Below are 13,880 nucleotides of genomic sequence, written 5' to 3'. Positions count from 1 at the left end.
ATTTTGTATACTATCAAGAATAATTTATGCATCAATGTTTTACAATAAATATATTTGTATAAATAGGTTGAAACTTTGAGAGAAAAAATTATATCATTGGAATTAAGTAATGCTGAAGATGAAGTAGAAAGTATAACTGGCACTGGAGCAAGTGATGCTGAAAGTGAAAATGAGGAACTTGCAAGCCAGCGTTCTGGTATAGATATGCTTCAAAAAAAAGCTGATTCTCTTACTTCAGCAAGTGTAACTGAAGGTGCTGCATCTAAACAAAACACAAATATTATTGTTACTATGACGAAGAAAAAAAAACGAAAACAAAGTCGAAAAAAAAATCGACATTGAAAAAAAAATAGTAGGCTAAATTATTAATATTAAACTTTTACAAAGTTTGTTTAAAAAAAGACAAAACAGTTATCATTGTACTATAATATTATTTTTCAAGTATTTCATATACACAATTTTTTAATCTCATACAATTAGATCATATATATATAATCCAACGATTCCTGACTTATTAACGTGTAATTTTTCATATCAATTATAAATTCATAATTTATAACAATAAATTTATAACAACTTCAATGTGATTGCATAAATTAATTCAATTAAATTTTATTATTTTTCTTATTTTTGTCGCTAATAATCTAAGCAATTATTATAATTCTAATTACTTTAAGCTCAGGAATCGCTGGTATAATTTACCATGCGATTTATTTTATGGCGCCTTTAACATATTTTTTATTCTAATAATATGCAATATTTGTACACGATTGATAAATTTCGTGTAATATCTCAATGTAATCTTATCTTTATATATACATATATTTTAATCATATATAATTAAATGCCATTACAATTATATTTATTGATACGTATCGTCTAAACGTATCATTGTTAATATAAAATGCCAAGAATTTACAAAAATAAGTTAATATAATTCATTAGGTGCATCGATCATACGCAAACGTATTTTCATTGTTAATAAATTATATTCATATGATCCAAAAAAGGAAATTTTTGCTACTTTTTTATACAACTATTAATTATAATTACATACTTATATGTAAACAAATGATTAGCAATCTAGATTTAAAAAATCTGGTGCATTTTTATAGAAGGTTCTTTGTATACAATATACATAAATCAATGAGAATATGTGCATATATTATTAACAACATTGATTTACAGTTCATTATTCTGATTTATAGGAATAAAGACCTATATTGAAATTTATTAATGTTTAAAAAAAATAAATACATATATAGATATACAAAAGAAACCAAATTAAAGTTTGCAATTAGTATTTCAAATACATTAATATTATTTTGATTTAAAAGAATATTATTAATTCAATTCAAATTATTCTTTACATTTATAAATGTAATACATTCCATTGTCAAATGTGCTGAAAATCAATGCAATATGATAAAATACTGACTAATGTACTGCTATTAACTATACTTTATTTTTGATACAAAATTCATATTCTAAATTTGCAGGTCCACATAGTTTAAACGTAACTACACATTTTCTTATATTTATTTACTTGATAATATATGTGTAATTACAACAATTTCGTATCAGTGGTATTTATTTACAGTCATTAGATAGGTATATAACGAACTTCTCAATTTTGCACATTTCATATGCTTGAATAATGTTCAAGTTTATTATACGTAATAAAATAAAAATGGTTAAAAAAAGATTATAAATCACATATCACATAATGTGATTTATATAAAATATTTTATTTATTTAAATGTAATATAAGTAGATTATATTTACAAATTATATGCGTTCATTTTAAATAATTTTACAAAACATATATATTTCAAATATATACTAAATTGAAATTTAATATAAAAAAATTGTAACATTTACTCTTAGATTTGATATTCTTAGAATTGAGTATTTTAATTTCAAACTTTAGTTCAGTTTTATATATAATGAGTTTTATTAGTAGACTAATAAATAAGTAATGCTTATTTATAATTTAAATCATGTAAATTATATATATGCAAATATGATAATTATGTATACTTCGTGGTATAAACATATAAAATATGATATATTTTTATGTTTATTACTTCTGTCTTATAAATTTATTTTCAAAACAGTATTTAAAATATATTAAGAATTGAAAAGTAGAATAATATAAATCCATTAATAAGACAAAATTTCTTTAGTTTTATAATTATTCAAATTCTATAAATTTGATAAAATTAATTATAAATGTATGAAATAAAAATACAATTAGTATTATTTACACTGTTACTGGTATTAAATTGTAAATTGTAGAATTAATGCAACAGCTATAAACAAAAAGTAAAATTTTTTCATAATGGAAATATTATTTAGTATTGTTTATACTTATTATTTTTAAATTCAATTACTTAAATCGCTAATATATATTTTATATTAATACAGATTATTATTAATATAAGCAAAAATATGTGTGCAAATAACAGAAATGAATACTATAAATAATGAGTGCAAGTGCGATTAAGAATAAGGGACCAATGAAAAATTCATTTATCAATTGAACTGAGTGTAAATCTGAATATTGTTCCTTCATTATTACCTTTAAAAATAATGAACCATTTTTACTGTATTATTGTTTAAGTGCCAATTCTTAAAAATGTATCTAGAATAATTTAGAAAGAGCCTATACAATTATGCGTATTATCTATCAATGATGCATATTAAGGAGTTTAATAGTATTAACAGTGCATCTATGGAATCTCAAAAATAAAAATAACTGTCATTCCTTTAAGTACTTACACAATAAAATAAACAGTTTTTAATATGAATGTGCTATTCATATCTACAAAGGACAACTTGGTTTTTTAAATGTATGATGTAAAAACGATCTGAAATTAATGATATACATTTCTATATTATATGATATGGTTTATTCATGTGATAATTTTTGTTGTCAATTACAATTAAATTATACGATGAAAAAATTGGCAATCTAATAAAAAATCCTATAGTTCAATATTTTTTAACAGTAAAATATTTGAAGAAGGAACAAACCAAGAGAATGTTTTAACAAGTTTTCAACAAAAATGTTATAATAATTTTAGTTTTTGTAAACGTAATATCTCAAAGTAATACTTTTGTCAAACTTTATATTCTGTTTTAACAAATGAATACAATTCAACAGATTTATTTATACAAATAAAGTATGACTATAGTTAAATGTTAGTTATTATTTTAACATTACGTTTACGGAACCCGTCTATTTGACGGATTCCAAACTTCAAAATGAAATATCCAAAAAACCATAGCATTAATTTTAACCATTTTGCATCGTAAATTAATCATTTCATCCAAAGAATTTATACACACAATTTTTTTCTTAAGCCTTCTAATTTTTTAAATTTGTATGTAGTATACTTATCTCTACGAAACCCGTCAAATTGATAAAAAAAACGGATTGTATGGCCTGAGTTTTTATTTTTGTTTTCAACGAAATCACTTATACTTATCGCCGAAAAAACCTCTAAAACAAGAGGCGATCTTCAGTATGATTGTTGCAGTGACAGAGTAAGAACGTTTTTCAAAGACAGTGTGCAAAAATTTCATTTATTGTAGACAGTTTCCATTTATTATAAGTATTTACAATAAGGTAATTGAATTTAGGCACAGTATTTTTTTATTTTTACCAATCCTCCTTTTCTAGCAATCATAAGAAAATCCAGAAGATATAATAAGATATTGAACAAAATTGTCAACAGCAATGAAGATTATTCTGAGGATACCTTCGAAGAAGATCAGTATGAATTAGGCCAAACCGAAGATGAGAGTAAAGTTTTAAATACATTGAAAGTGGAGAGATAGAAGGATCTTCGGATAGTGAAGAGAAAAACTTCTTGAAAGTGTGTCGTAACACGAAAAGGATACATATTTTTTCTAGTACTGACTCCGAGGATGAGAGGACGAGCATTCCAAGCACATTCCAAAATGTAATGGGCGAAATTAAAATTGCAGTTAATGAGACACAGTGGATAAAACTGAAAGTAGGCGGATCTGGGGGTAGGACGCTCGTTCGTATGATATTCAAGGATATCACAGGGGCTACTGGCTACGCCAAGAAAAATATTATGTTGGGTTGTGTAACTAGTGCTTTCAAATTGATAATTGATAGACACATAATGGAACACATAAAATATTCCACTGAAACGGAGATACATCGAGTTTTTAAAAGATTGGACAATCTCAGTTACTATGTTACGTAGTTTTCTAGGAATTATATATGCCCAGGACGCATATGAAGTGAGATCATTGAAAGGTTCTTATCTATGTTGAAAAAATGGGGACCCACTTTCTTCGCAAACACAATAAGCAGAGATAAATTTACAGAAATTCTGAGATTCATATGCTTGGCAAAAAAAAACAATGATCCGAAAGATTACAAACAGATAAATTTGCGTTGATATCCGAAATATAGAGCAGATATATAACTAATAGCCATGCTTGTTATAAGCCATATAAAAATATCTCAATAGATGAACAGTTATTTCCAATGAAAGCCCGACTCAGATTTACGCAATATATGCCGAATAAACTTCATAAATTTGGCATTAAATTTTGGTTAACAGTTGACGTCCAAACAAAATATATTTTGATTAGTTTCTCTTATATGGGGAAAAATGAAACTCGATGCTCAAAATCGTTGGGCAAGTTTGTAACATTAAAATTAGCCGAACTATATCTATAACAAGGCAGAAATATAACGACAGACAATTTCTTTACAAGCATCTCGCTAGTTAAAAAATTGCTTGCAAAAAACAACCTTGGTTGGGACCATCCGGTCTAACAAAAGAGAACTGCCAAAACCAGCGAATGAAAAAAAGGACAAGATGACTTAGTTTTCCTCACACTTATATAAATCAGAAAATTGCACGCTTACTGTGTATAAAAGTAAACCTAACGTAAAAGTCCTCCTTCTAAGTAACAAGCATACAGATGTACAAGTAGAAGACAATTATAAACGTCAACAGAAACCATTACTTTTTATAATAAAACAAAGTTTGGTGTGGACATCGCTGACCAGATGGCACGCAAATGTAGTGTGAAAGCAGGGAGTTTCCGATGTCCCCTTTAATTTTTTTTCAATATTTTAGATTTGGCAGCGATAAACGCATGGATATTATATAAAAAGTGCACCAGATCGAAAATATCCAGAAAGGAGTTCATATTTTGTTTAGCCGAGGAATTAGCTGGAAAAGACAAGGAGAACATTTGCCAAAGATCAGTCTTCATTTCTGTTAACGTTAGAATTTCTATTATCTTCATTTTCTATTAACGTTAGAAGTGCGAAAAAGTTGCCAAATGGACTACTGCAAAAAAAATAGAAGCAATAATTGTATATATTGTAAAAAGATCGTATGTGGAAAATGCACAAATAAAATTCAGTATATTTGTAAAAAATGTGCTCAATAAATATAAGTAGCCTATATCGTTAATATTATTGTTATCATTTCCGTGATAATTTAAAAAAAAAAGGCTTTTTACTTATTAATAATTTATTTATATGTAAAGCTTAATATTGTTCAATTCAGACTTAATTTGAATAAATCAATTTTTTAAAGAAAATGCGTATTTTCGTTTACCTGTTAATATGACGGGTGTTCGTAGAGATAGGTATATAAGAAATGCCTGTAAACCTACATTAAATGCTACAAAATAATAGAAGAAATTAGTAAAATTCATTATTAAATACATTATATCAAAGTATATTTATAAAGATAGTATTTTCTAATGAAAAATTTGTATTTTATAATAATATAATATTACGTAAACGAATTTGTAAACACAGTATCAAAGGTGGAAAAACCTATCAAGAAATGATTTGTATTTATCATAATATAAACAATTATCTTATTTTAAATATTTATATTTAAAAATATATTATCTCACAATATCTTTAATGAAACAAATCAGTTATCAACCATTTCGCGAAAAAAGTGCACTATATATATTTTTCTTTAATTAATTATATTTCATTTCATAATATACCATTAAATCTAATATATATACCCATTATTTTATGTTTCTATTTGTATCTTACCTTATTAATATTTAGATCATATTGCATTGATTATAACAGATAACAAAAAACGATTTGTTCTTTGTATAGTTATTATTTATTTTTTTGGCGCTATAATACCTTCCAATTGAGTCTAAAAAAGATAACATAATATAATAAATATATAAAATATGCAATATAAGATATTCAATTACCTTCAATTGCAAATTTGTTTTTTTAAGAAATTGAATTTCTTCTGTGTATTTTTTTTCCTCTGCTTCTTTTAATTCTGCAGATCTTTTTTCTGCTAGATCGAATTTGTGCCTCAATTCTGTGAGTGCATTTTCTAATTCTGTTTTTTGTTGGCGTAATTCATCCGCTATTGCAACTAAATCTTCTTTACCTTGCTCAGCCTAATATATAATAATGTGATTATACAAAATTAAACAATTTAATATTAAAACAATTACCTGAAGAGCTTTACGCATTCCAAATGCAATACTACTCTGATATAGAGTTTGATAAGCAGCCAAAGTCATTTTGATTTCATCTCTTACTCTAAGTAATAGCAAACCACGTTCTGCACAATTTATAGTAACTTGTCGTATCAATTCATCTGAAATATTCTGTTTTACTACTTTATTATTTTTCTCTAATTGAAACAATAAAAACATACCGAAACATTGTGTATAAAGTTCTCTGCGTACAGGGCAAATTCCAGTTTCTCTTGCTTGTCGCTGTTGCAATTTCATATCAAGTTGTTCTTGTAGATTAATAACATCCAATCTTGTAGCAGGAGTACTTGAAACCTTGTATAACAAATTTATAAATACAGCATTATACTTACTGTGAAAATGCTCCCCTCAAAAAAATATTACATGATAACTAAATCTCTGTATACTTGCTGTGTCCATATTTGTCCATCTTTTTCCCATTCTTTAGGTGGTAAAATTCCATTTAAAATTTCAACAGTTTCAAGACGTACATCAGCTGTAGGAGGGGTTGTTTGAACTTTACAAGTAGTAGTACTTACTTTACCCAACATTAACTCTTTACGTATCTGATTAAAAATATATTTGGATAAATCGAAATATTATTTTATTTGTTATATTTTCGTATGAAAATATGTTTGTCTTAAAATATTTATTTCATATTATATTTTGTCTTACGTATAGAAATATATAAAATGTGTATATTAATACAAAGAAATTTTTATTACCTTTTCTGGATGAGTTGTAACCAAAGTAGGATTGTCATATTTGACAAGAGTATCTACAGCAAGAATAATACGTTCTTTAACTGATGTTGCCATTGTAATTATGTAATAAAATTAATGCTTCCTCAATTGTAATTATAAAGATTATAATTTATAACTTTTCCTTAATATAGCATCAAATATATTGATAACAGAAATATACATATAAATAGATAGCATAAGAAAACCATCTCCATAGAAACACTTGTGTTAATCAATGAATATATCCACATTTAAAATTACGGTAATAATATCTACATTTCAATAATTAGGCAATATAATAATAAAAAGTTTACTATACAACAAAATACATATTTATTTTTGAAAAATTGTTATTTACGATATATCACATATATATATATATATATATATATATATATATATATATATATATATATGAGTATATAAACAATACATCTAAATTACAAGTTAAAATTTTACAATATAACAGATATAAACTTCTATTAATCGGATATTCATATACTTATCATAGGTTCGTTGGTATTTGTTCAAACAATCATTAAAAACAAATATCGCAGAAATTATTAAAAAATCTTATAAAAATTATAACTCAGTATGTTTTTGCATAATTTTTGCCTCAAGATCCATATGAAGCTTTTGAACTGTCCTAGCATGTTTCTTTATATGTTGTTGTGAAGTAGAATTATCCAAATCATATGATTTTCCTTTGCGTGCAGCTTCGAGAGCTGCTTCAGTATGAAGATGTCTTAATTTGAGTAATCGTGATTCATAATGTAAAAGTTCTTCCTAAAGAATAGCAAATTTATTAGATTTTCAGTACTTATCATAAGCATACAAAATATATTTAAAATTAACATGAATAAATCATCATTTCATATAGATACATTAAGGGAATAAAAAAACAATACTATTGTAAAAGATAAATAATAAATTTAAAGAAAAATTTCTGTCTTATTCTATTCGTGTCTATTCTACCTTAAGAGAAGCAAGTTCATTAGGTGGAAATTTAGCTTCCAATGCAACTCTCCAAAGTCCTTGCACTTTTGGTTCTATAAATTCCTTATGATTAGGTCCTTTAGCTGTTAATCTATCCAAACGATCATAACCATTTCTAAGCTCTAAATGTTTTTCTCTAAAATAAATTTAACAAAGTTAAGTATAAATTTATTCAAGTTAAGAAATTTTTTACAATACTTACCTAAGCAAATTTGCTTTTCCTAAATAATCTAACTTTTTTCCAGGTACATTATTATTTGATAATTGTTCTTCCTCTTCTAACACATTCCAGCTGTCTGGCTTTTCTAATAAGCTATCTACAAGATATGTATATACAATATATAATAAATATTCACATGGAAAAAAAACAAAACATTAATATGTAATAAAATACGAACTCTCATGTACTTCAGAATCTCCAGCTTCTATATCTTTTAATAAACTCATATACTCATCTACTTTTTCTTGATGATGTTCAAACTCTTCTTTTAATGTGTTAAGTTCTTCATCTGAAATACATAATAAAATTAAATTATAGTACTATTTGATTATACTTCAATAAAATAATAATTAAGTAGTTATAAAAATGTCTTAATATCATTTCTATTATTTAAGACAAATATTATAAAATATACATACAAGTAAAGCCAGCTAATTCAGCTTTAGCCCAAAGCTTATTCAATTTTGAATCTTTAAATACATCCTTAGCAACATAATTGCTACCATCATTAAGTGCTTTATATTTCTTAAGTAACATTGGATCTTCTGTATCAGAAAAGTGTTCTAACAAATCATATGTACTCATAATACCTTAAAAACAAAATATAATAAATTATATATTATAATAATGCCATACCTCAATATTATATATTTGAAAATAAGAGTATTTGACACAAAATTACCAATTAATTTCTTTCTCAACCTTGCTTCTTCTAAACCATCTGAATCCTTCTCTTCAGATTTATAATGTTTAAATGCTAATTCTTCTTTATCATGGATTTTTAGGTCACTAAATAGCGATTGTAATTTAACATCTGTCAAACGCTACATAAAAAAATAAATTATTTAAAGTAAAAAATCTTTCTTTTTTTATAAAAATAATATAATTTTTTTAATACTAACGTTTTTTGCTTTTACCCAAAGTATATTCAATTTTGACATTCGAAATGGTTTATCTAATTCTCGTAATGACATGGGAAATTCCAAAATATCTTCAACCTTAGGGTTATTTGCTTTAGCAGAATATTTGTTCAGTGCTGTACTTGTATGCATTAGTATAAAACAAAAACTTAATAAAAAAAGTCTGTGTTTAGCAGACACAATCATCTTGCATGAATTGTTTTTTAGATTAAAATTGTATAATATTATCACTTCAAAATATCTCAGATTTTTTATAAATACACCAATTAGAAAACTATTTGAAATGCAATTTATATATATAACGTTATTTATACATAAACTTAGACATTCACTTCACTGCAATATCAATCTATATCATTCTGTATTATCCTGTTTCATCCTCATACGTTTTATCGTAAGAAAATACCTACATATACATTCATTCGTCATGTATGTGATTTATACATTACTTAACCGAAAAGGAATCGTATATGTATCGCTAACGGCCAGGAAACAAAATATCTTTGTTATATGTAAGATATATACTACAGCAGACAAATTACTAAAGATTAAGTACAAATTCCTAGCAAAGAAATTACTAGCTGTTGAGTATTGTGATTGCAATATTACAATTGTTAGTACGGGAATTTGTATTATTTTGTTTTTAATCTTCCCTCCTACGGAGTAAACATAATATTTTTGATATATTTTATTAAAATATTAATTTTATTGTTGCAATCTCGAATATGTCAAACTAAATTGTACGTATTTACTCGGTATTATTGACAACTAATATACCGACAGAAAAGAAATTTTTGTGCCATCTAGCTATTCAAGAAACATACTAAAATACCAACAAAAATAGCGCCATATTTAAATTGCATAATAAGATTTAATTACCAAAATCAAATATAATTAAAATCCGAATCGATTAACATATTAGAATCTAAAATCTGTACATGTTTAGATAATGCATTAAGTATTACACGTATTGCTTGATGTTGATAAATTTGATTTTTGTTATATAGTTTTCAGTTTATCATTATCAGAAATTTGTTATGCAATAAGAAAATTATAGAAAAGTAAATAACATTTTTATTTAATTTTATTAAAAAAATGTTCATTATTACAATAAAATTAAAATAACTTCCCTTATACTTTGAAAATATCCATGTTGAAAACAGCATTGAAGTATCACAAAAGTTGTTCAATACCATTTTAGGATCAAAGTAAAGAACTATGCATAACACAATGCACATTAATTTTAATGAATCAGTGAACTTATCATACTAAAAAATTAATTGAATTATTAATATAAGTAAAATTTGTATAATATATATAAAGAAAATTAAATATACAAACTTACCCATATAAATAATAGAAAAACGACAAAAGATATAAGGCTAACTTCACCCATCCTTCTCGTTGGTACATAGCCAAGTCATGAGCATTTAATATACTGGTTGGATCATATAAGCCAGGTCCTGTCATTACAGGTCTATTTGAATATTTCCATACATGGTATGCTATTAATGGAATATTAAGGCATAATGAAAACCACTGTTCACTTATTAGAAATAAAAAATTTATCAAAATATGTAGAGCATATTCTGGAAGAACTAACTGAAATAGAAATGAATAATAATTAATAAATTGAACAGAATCATAACTTCTAAATAAACTAATAAAGTATATAGTTTACCGGATTTAAACTATTACACTGATCAATTGGATTTTTCTGTCCAGATTGAAGTTCATCAAATGCAATAACCTAAAAAAGTTCATTATTTAATTGTAGAAGTTATTAAAATATTTTTCTTAGGTTATGATCAAATAAGATTGGTTTAAAGTCTAAGCTCATGCTATAAAAATTTTTCATATAACATATATTCTCAATTATACTAAATCACACATACATGAAATATTACAAAGAATATTAAAAATGCATCTATAATTAAAGCTAAAATGTATGAAAAAGCAGCCAAACTGAATGCCATTGTGAATTCGATTTCTCTTGACGTTCAGCAAGTCCATATAAAAGCACAAGTTACTATACAATGAATTTCATAAATCGATTAATTGCGCGGGAAAGTTCAATGTAGATACTTAAAATGATTGTAATGTTGGAGTAAATTGTAAATTTTATTTAAGACATATTATATAAATAATTATACTTTATTATATGTTTTTAGATCATATTGTCCAAGTTGTAAAATTGATTAATAAATTTGTTAAATTAGAATAAATAATTTAAATTTTAAAAAACAAAAAAAATTAATTGATTGTAAAATAACAATTATGAATATTGTTAATAATGACAATTAAATATTCGGATATTTTTTATTAGTCTTTGAATCCTTTTTTATTTTGCAAATATTAACTTGTAATTCATAGAAATAGATAACAAGTAATAAATACAAAAGTGAATATTGAAATTAAATATTTTTTTTTATTACTTTTAAAATAAAAAGGAAATAAACAAAAAATATCACAGAAAATTTAAATTCAATTATGTACAAATAATATATTACTAAAATATTATATTATCACAATAATAGATAATATTTGAATTAGACTAGATCTTCAATTGTATTGTATACAATTGTATTGTATACAATTTTAGGCACAACCACCATACGATTTATTATACATAATTTTACTCTATAGTTAAAAATAAATATGAATGTGTTAGCTTATTTAAAACGCTTATAAATAAATAATATTAAAAGTTTACTATTTCTTATTTGTAATTTTAACCTGTTTGAGTTTTTTTTTGTTTATACTGATTATTTATATATTTTATATAGTTCTGTTTATATCTGATGCTCCATAAGAATGATCTATATTGGAATTTCTGGACATTAATCGTTCTGCATCTCTTATATTTGAATGTGAAATTGAGCTAGCAATTAACTCTCTCTTTGGTCTTAAAATGTGTCTAATGTTATTGTAGCTAATATCTATTAATTTAAAAGCATTCAATAAAAATATTGCTATTATAATCGTAAAAAAACCGCATAAAGATCCTGCAATATCCTCAATTTTCATATTATGCCATTCTCTAAATAATATTGCTGATGCTACTATAACTAATGTTGTGAAACATACATAATAAATTGGCATAACAATAGTGGTATCAAATAAATCTAATGATTTATTTAAATAATTCATTTGTAATGTAACGCAAAGAATAACACTAAAGAGAAATACCCATGTCAACGAATTAGAAAAAGCACCAAAAAGTGACATAGTTTCTTTCAATGCTAATCCTATTCCTTTACAGCTCATTACTGTTAATGAGCCTACAGATGAGCATAAAAATATATATACAATTACATTCTGCTTTCCATATACAGGACCAAAATAAAAGATTATAACCAAAGTACACAATATTACAATCAAAACATAACTAATAAAGCCTGGTGCTTTAATTTTTTCTAGAAGATCATCCAAGCTATTAACTTCTTCTTCTTTTGGTGAATGAAGTATTATTATTGTTGAACCCAGAATACATAAGAAACATCCAATCTGTATAAAATATTATGTTTAATATATAATTTGTTATTTTTTTATTACATTTCTTTACCTTTCCCAGTAAGTTAAGTTTTTCATTAAGATACTTTGATGCCAAAATTGTAGATACTAAAACACTTAGAGCACCCAGTGGTGTAATTAGAGAAGCAGGGGCAAATGCGTATGCAGTAAAATTTGCAGCTTCTCCTACACCCACTATAATACAAAAATATTAAATATTAAAAATAAAATAATTATAAATACAATCTTCCTAATTTTAGATTTCATTAAAATATATTTACTTGAAATCAAACCAGCCCACCATATCCATTCTTTAAGGTATCCAAAACCCCCACAAGAAGCTCGTAATCCTCCATATCTTTGAAGTCGAATCAAAGCTATTTTTTTAATGATAAAACTTGCACCTACAAGAATAAACTTGTATGATTTACAATAACAAAATATATTTTATTTTATTTTAATTTTTATAATTAACATGCACAAATAATATACATTAAATTGATATATTTTTAACCTATAAACACACTAGAAGAGATAGCTAATCCTAAACCGATGTAAAAATCCGTATTATTATCAGACGTTTTAATTACAATTTCAGTAGATGTATACATGTTTCAATATAATTATTTAACTATATTTACAATCATACTAAAAATACATATTTTCTTATATTTAAAAAATTTATTCTTTGCAATACTGATATATAAAATACTATATTTTTGAAATATTGGCTATAACGTTAATAACATATGCACGATCTCGAAAATACTTGACAGTGCAATAAGCTTAAATAACATTGTCAAAATTTATTTTGTATGCTTATATCCTAAAAATTTACGAATTGACATAAAACTCTGATAAGAAGACTGATAAGAACTGTAATGATTAGAATCAGCTAAAATAGATATAACCATCGACTATGTAACTTGTAAAGCTTTGTAAACGTAGAAAAAATAGTTC

At 24.8% G+C, this 13,880-nt stretch overlaps 5 protein-coding genes and 1 pseudogene across 14 annotated transcripts in view; 2 read left to right on the top strand and 4 right to left on the bottom strand.

Annotated features, from left to right (window-relative positions):
* Nucleotides 1-3,114, top strand: part of scrib (scribble planar cell polarity protein) — a 37,495-nt gene extending 34,381 nt beyond the window's left edge. For 7 of the 9 annotated variants that reach the window (XM_085655217.1, XM_085655220.1, XM_085655221.1 and 4 more), the window contains one exon: nucleotides 67-3,114. In XM_085655217.1, coding sequence (XP_085511343.1) covers nucleotides 67-342 — 276 coding nt within the window. In that variant the 3' untranslated portion in view covers nucleotides 343-3,114. The remainder of the gene's footprint in view (nucleotides 1-66) is intronic. The other 2 variants (XR_014981835.1, XM_035861899.2) reach the window with 2 other exon arrangements.
* On the top strand, nucleotides 2,902-4,285 carry LOC118451540 (uncharacterized; annotated as a pseudogene).
* A 1,169-nt stretch (nucleotides 4,286-5,454) lies between these two features.
* On the bottom strand, nucleotides 5,455-7,408 carry Dnali1 (Putative inner dynein arm light chain, axonemal Dnali1). The gene is made up of 7 exons (XM_085655222.1): nucleotides 7,254-7,408; nucleotides 6,936-7,094; nucleotides 6,711-6,843; nucleotides 6,505-6,650; nucleotides 6,250-6,447; nucleotides 6,077-6,188; nucleotides 5,455-5,684 (listed from the first exon to the last, which is right to left on the bottom strand). Exons 1-6 carry the CDS (start codon nucleotides 7,344-7,346, stop codon nucleotides 6,153-6,155), a joined length of 765 nt encoding a protein of 254 aa, XP_085511348.1. The 5' UTR covers nucleotides 7,347-7,408; the 3' UTR covers nucleotides 5,455-5,684; nucleotides 6,077-6,152.
* Nucleotides 7,409-7,706: 298 nt separating this feature from the next.
* On the bottom strand, nucleotides 7,707-9,959 carry LOC118451629 (alpha-2-macroglobulin receptor-associated protein). Its single transcript, XM_035888398.2, has 7 exons — nucleotides 9,390-9,959; nucleotides 9,170-9,311; nucleotides 8,907-9,077; nucleotides 8,666-8,776; nucleotides 8,470-8,584; nucleotides 8,247-8,403; nucleotides 7,707-8,057 (listed from the first exon to the last, which is right to left on the bottom strand). Exons 1-7 carry the CDS (start codon nucleotides 9,591-9,593, stop codon nucleotides 7,854-7,856), a joined length of 1,104 nt encoding a protein of 367 aa, XP_035744291.2. The 5' UTR covers nucleotides 9,594-9,959; the 3' UTR covers nucleotides 7,707-7,853.
* A 514-nt stretch (nucleotides 9,960-10,473) lies between these two features.
* cni (protein cornichon) lies at nucleotides 10,474-11,438 on the bottom strand. Of its 2 annotated transcripts, XM_035888189.2 has the most exons (4): nucleotides 11,303-11,438; nucleotides 11,089-11,157; nucleotides 10,753-11,009; nucleotides 10,474-10,675 (listed from the first exon to the last, which is right to left on the bottom strand). In XM_035888189.2, the coding sequence occupies exons 1-4, from the start codon at nucleotides 11,381-11,383 to the stop codon at nucleotides 10,651-10,653; spliced, it is 432 nt and encodes a 143-aa protein (XP_035744082.1). In that variant the 5' UTR covers nucleotides 11,384-11,438; the 3' UTR covers nucleotides 10,474-10,650. The 2 variants fall into 2 exon arrangements, with proteins under 2 accessions (XP_035744082.1, XP_085521014.1); XM_085664888.1 differs by lacking the exon at nucleotides 10,474-10,675 and having other exon boundaries at nucleotides 10,749-11,009.
* A 546-nt stretch (nucleotides 11,439-11,984) lies between these two features.
* spict (magnesium transporter spict) lies at nucleotides 11,985-13,815 on the bottom strand. Its single transcript, XM_035861237.2, has 4 exons — nucleotides 13,435-13,815; nucleotides 13,202-13,324; nucleotides 12,973-13,115; nucleotides 11,985-12,914 (listed from the first exon to the last, which is right to left on the bottom strand). The coding sequence occupies exons 1-4, from the start codon at nucleotides 13,529-13,531 to the stop codon at nucleotides 12,186-12,188; spliced, it is 1,092 nt and encodes a 363-aa protein (XP_035717130.2). The 5' UTR covers nucleotides 13,532-13,815; the 3' UTR covers nucleotides 11,985-12,185.
* Nucleotides 13,816-13,880: the final 65 nt, after the last annotated feature.

Source organism: Vespa mandarinia, chromosome 2 (genome assembly GCF_050613455.1).
Source record: "Vespa mandarinia isolate Hongniang chromosome 2, ASM5061345v1, whole genome shotgun sequence".
In the NCBI taxonomy this organism is placed as follows: Eukaryota; Metazoa; Arthropoda; class Insecta; order Hymenoptera; family Vespidae; genus Vespa; species Vespa mandarinia.
This window is presented reverse-complemented; position numbering and strand designations above follow the sequence as displayed.

Coding starts and splice junctions, on each gene's coding strand:
- Dnali1 (XM_085655222.1), bottom strand. CDS start 7,346: ATGGCAACATCAGTTAAAGAACGTATTATTCTTGCTGTAGATACTCTT. Junction 7,095..7,253: donor TTACAACTCATCCAGAAAAG/GTAATAAAAATT, acceptor ATTTTTAATCAG/ATACGTAAAGAGTTAATGTT. Junction 6,189..6,249: donor AAACAAATTTGCAATTGAAG/GTAATTGAATAT, acceptor TATCTTTTTTAG/ACTCAATTGGAAGGTATTAT.
- LOC118451629 (XM_035888398.2), bottom strand. CDS start 9,593: ATGATTGTGTCTGCTAAACACAGACTTTTTTTATTAAGTTTTTGTTTT. Junction 9,312..9,389: donor TTTGGGTAAAAGCAAAAAAC/GTTAGTATTAAA, acceptor TTTTTTATGTAG/CGTTTGACAGATGTTAAATT. Junction 8,777..8,906: donor TGAATTAGCTGGCTTTACTT/GTATGTATATTT, acceptor TATGTATTTCAG/ATGAAGAACTTAACACATTA.
- cni (XM_035888189.2), bottom strand. CDS start 11,383: ATGGCATTCAGTTTGGCTGCTTTTTCATACATTTTAGCTTTAATTATA. Junction 11,010..11,088: donor AGTGTAATAGTTTAAATCCG/GTAAACTATATA, acceptor TTTCTATTTCAG/TTAGTTCTTCCAGAATATGC. Junction 10,676..10,752: donor TTTTTCTATTATTTATATGG/GTAAGTTTGTAT, acceptor TTAATTTTTTAG/TATGATAAGTTCACTGATTC.
- spict (XM_035861237.2), bottom strand. CDS start 13,531: ATGTATACATCTACTGAAATTGTAATTAAAACGTCTGATAATAATACG. Junction 13,116..13,201: donor GTGGGCTGGTTTGATTTCAA/GTAAATATATTT, acceptor TTTGTATTATAG/TGGGTGTAGGAGAAGCTGCA. Junction 12,915..12,972: donor AACTTAACTTACTGGGAAAG/GTAAAGAAATGT, acceptor TATTTTATACAG/ATTGGATGTTTCTTATGTAT.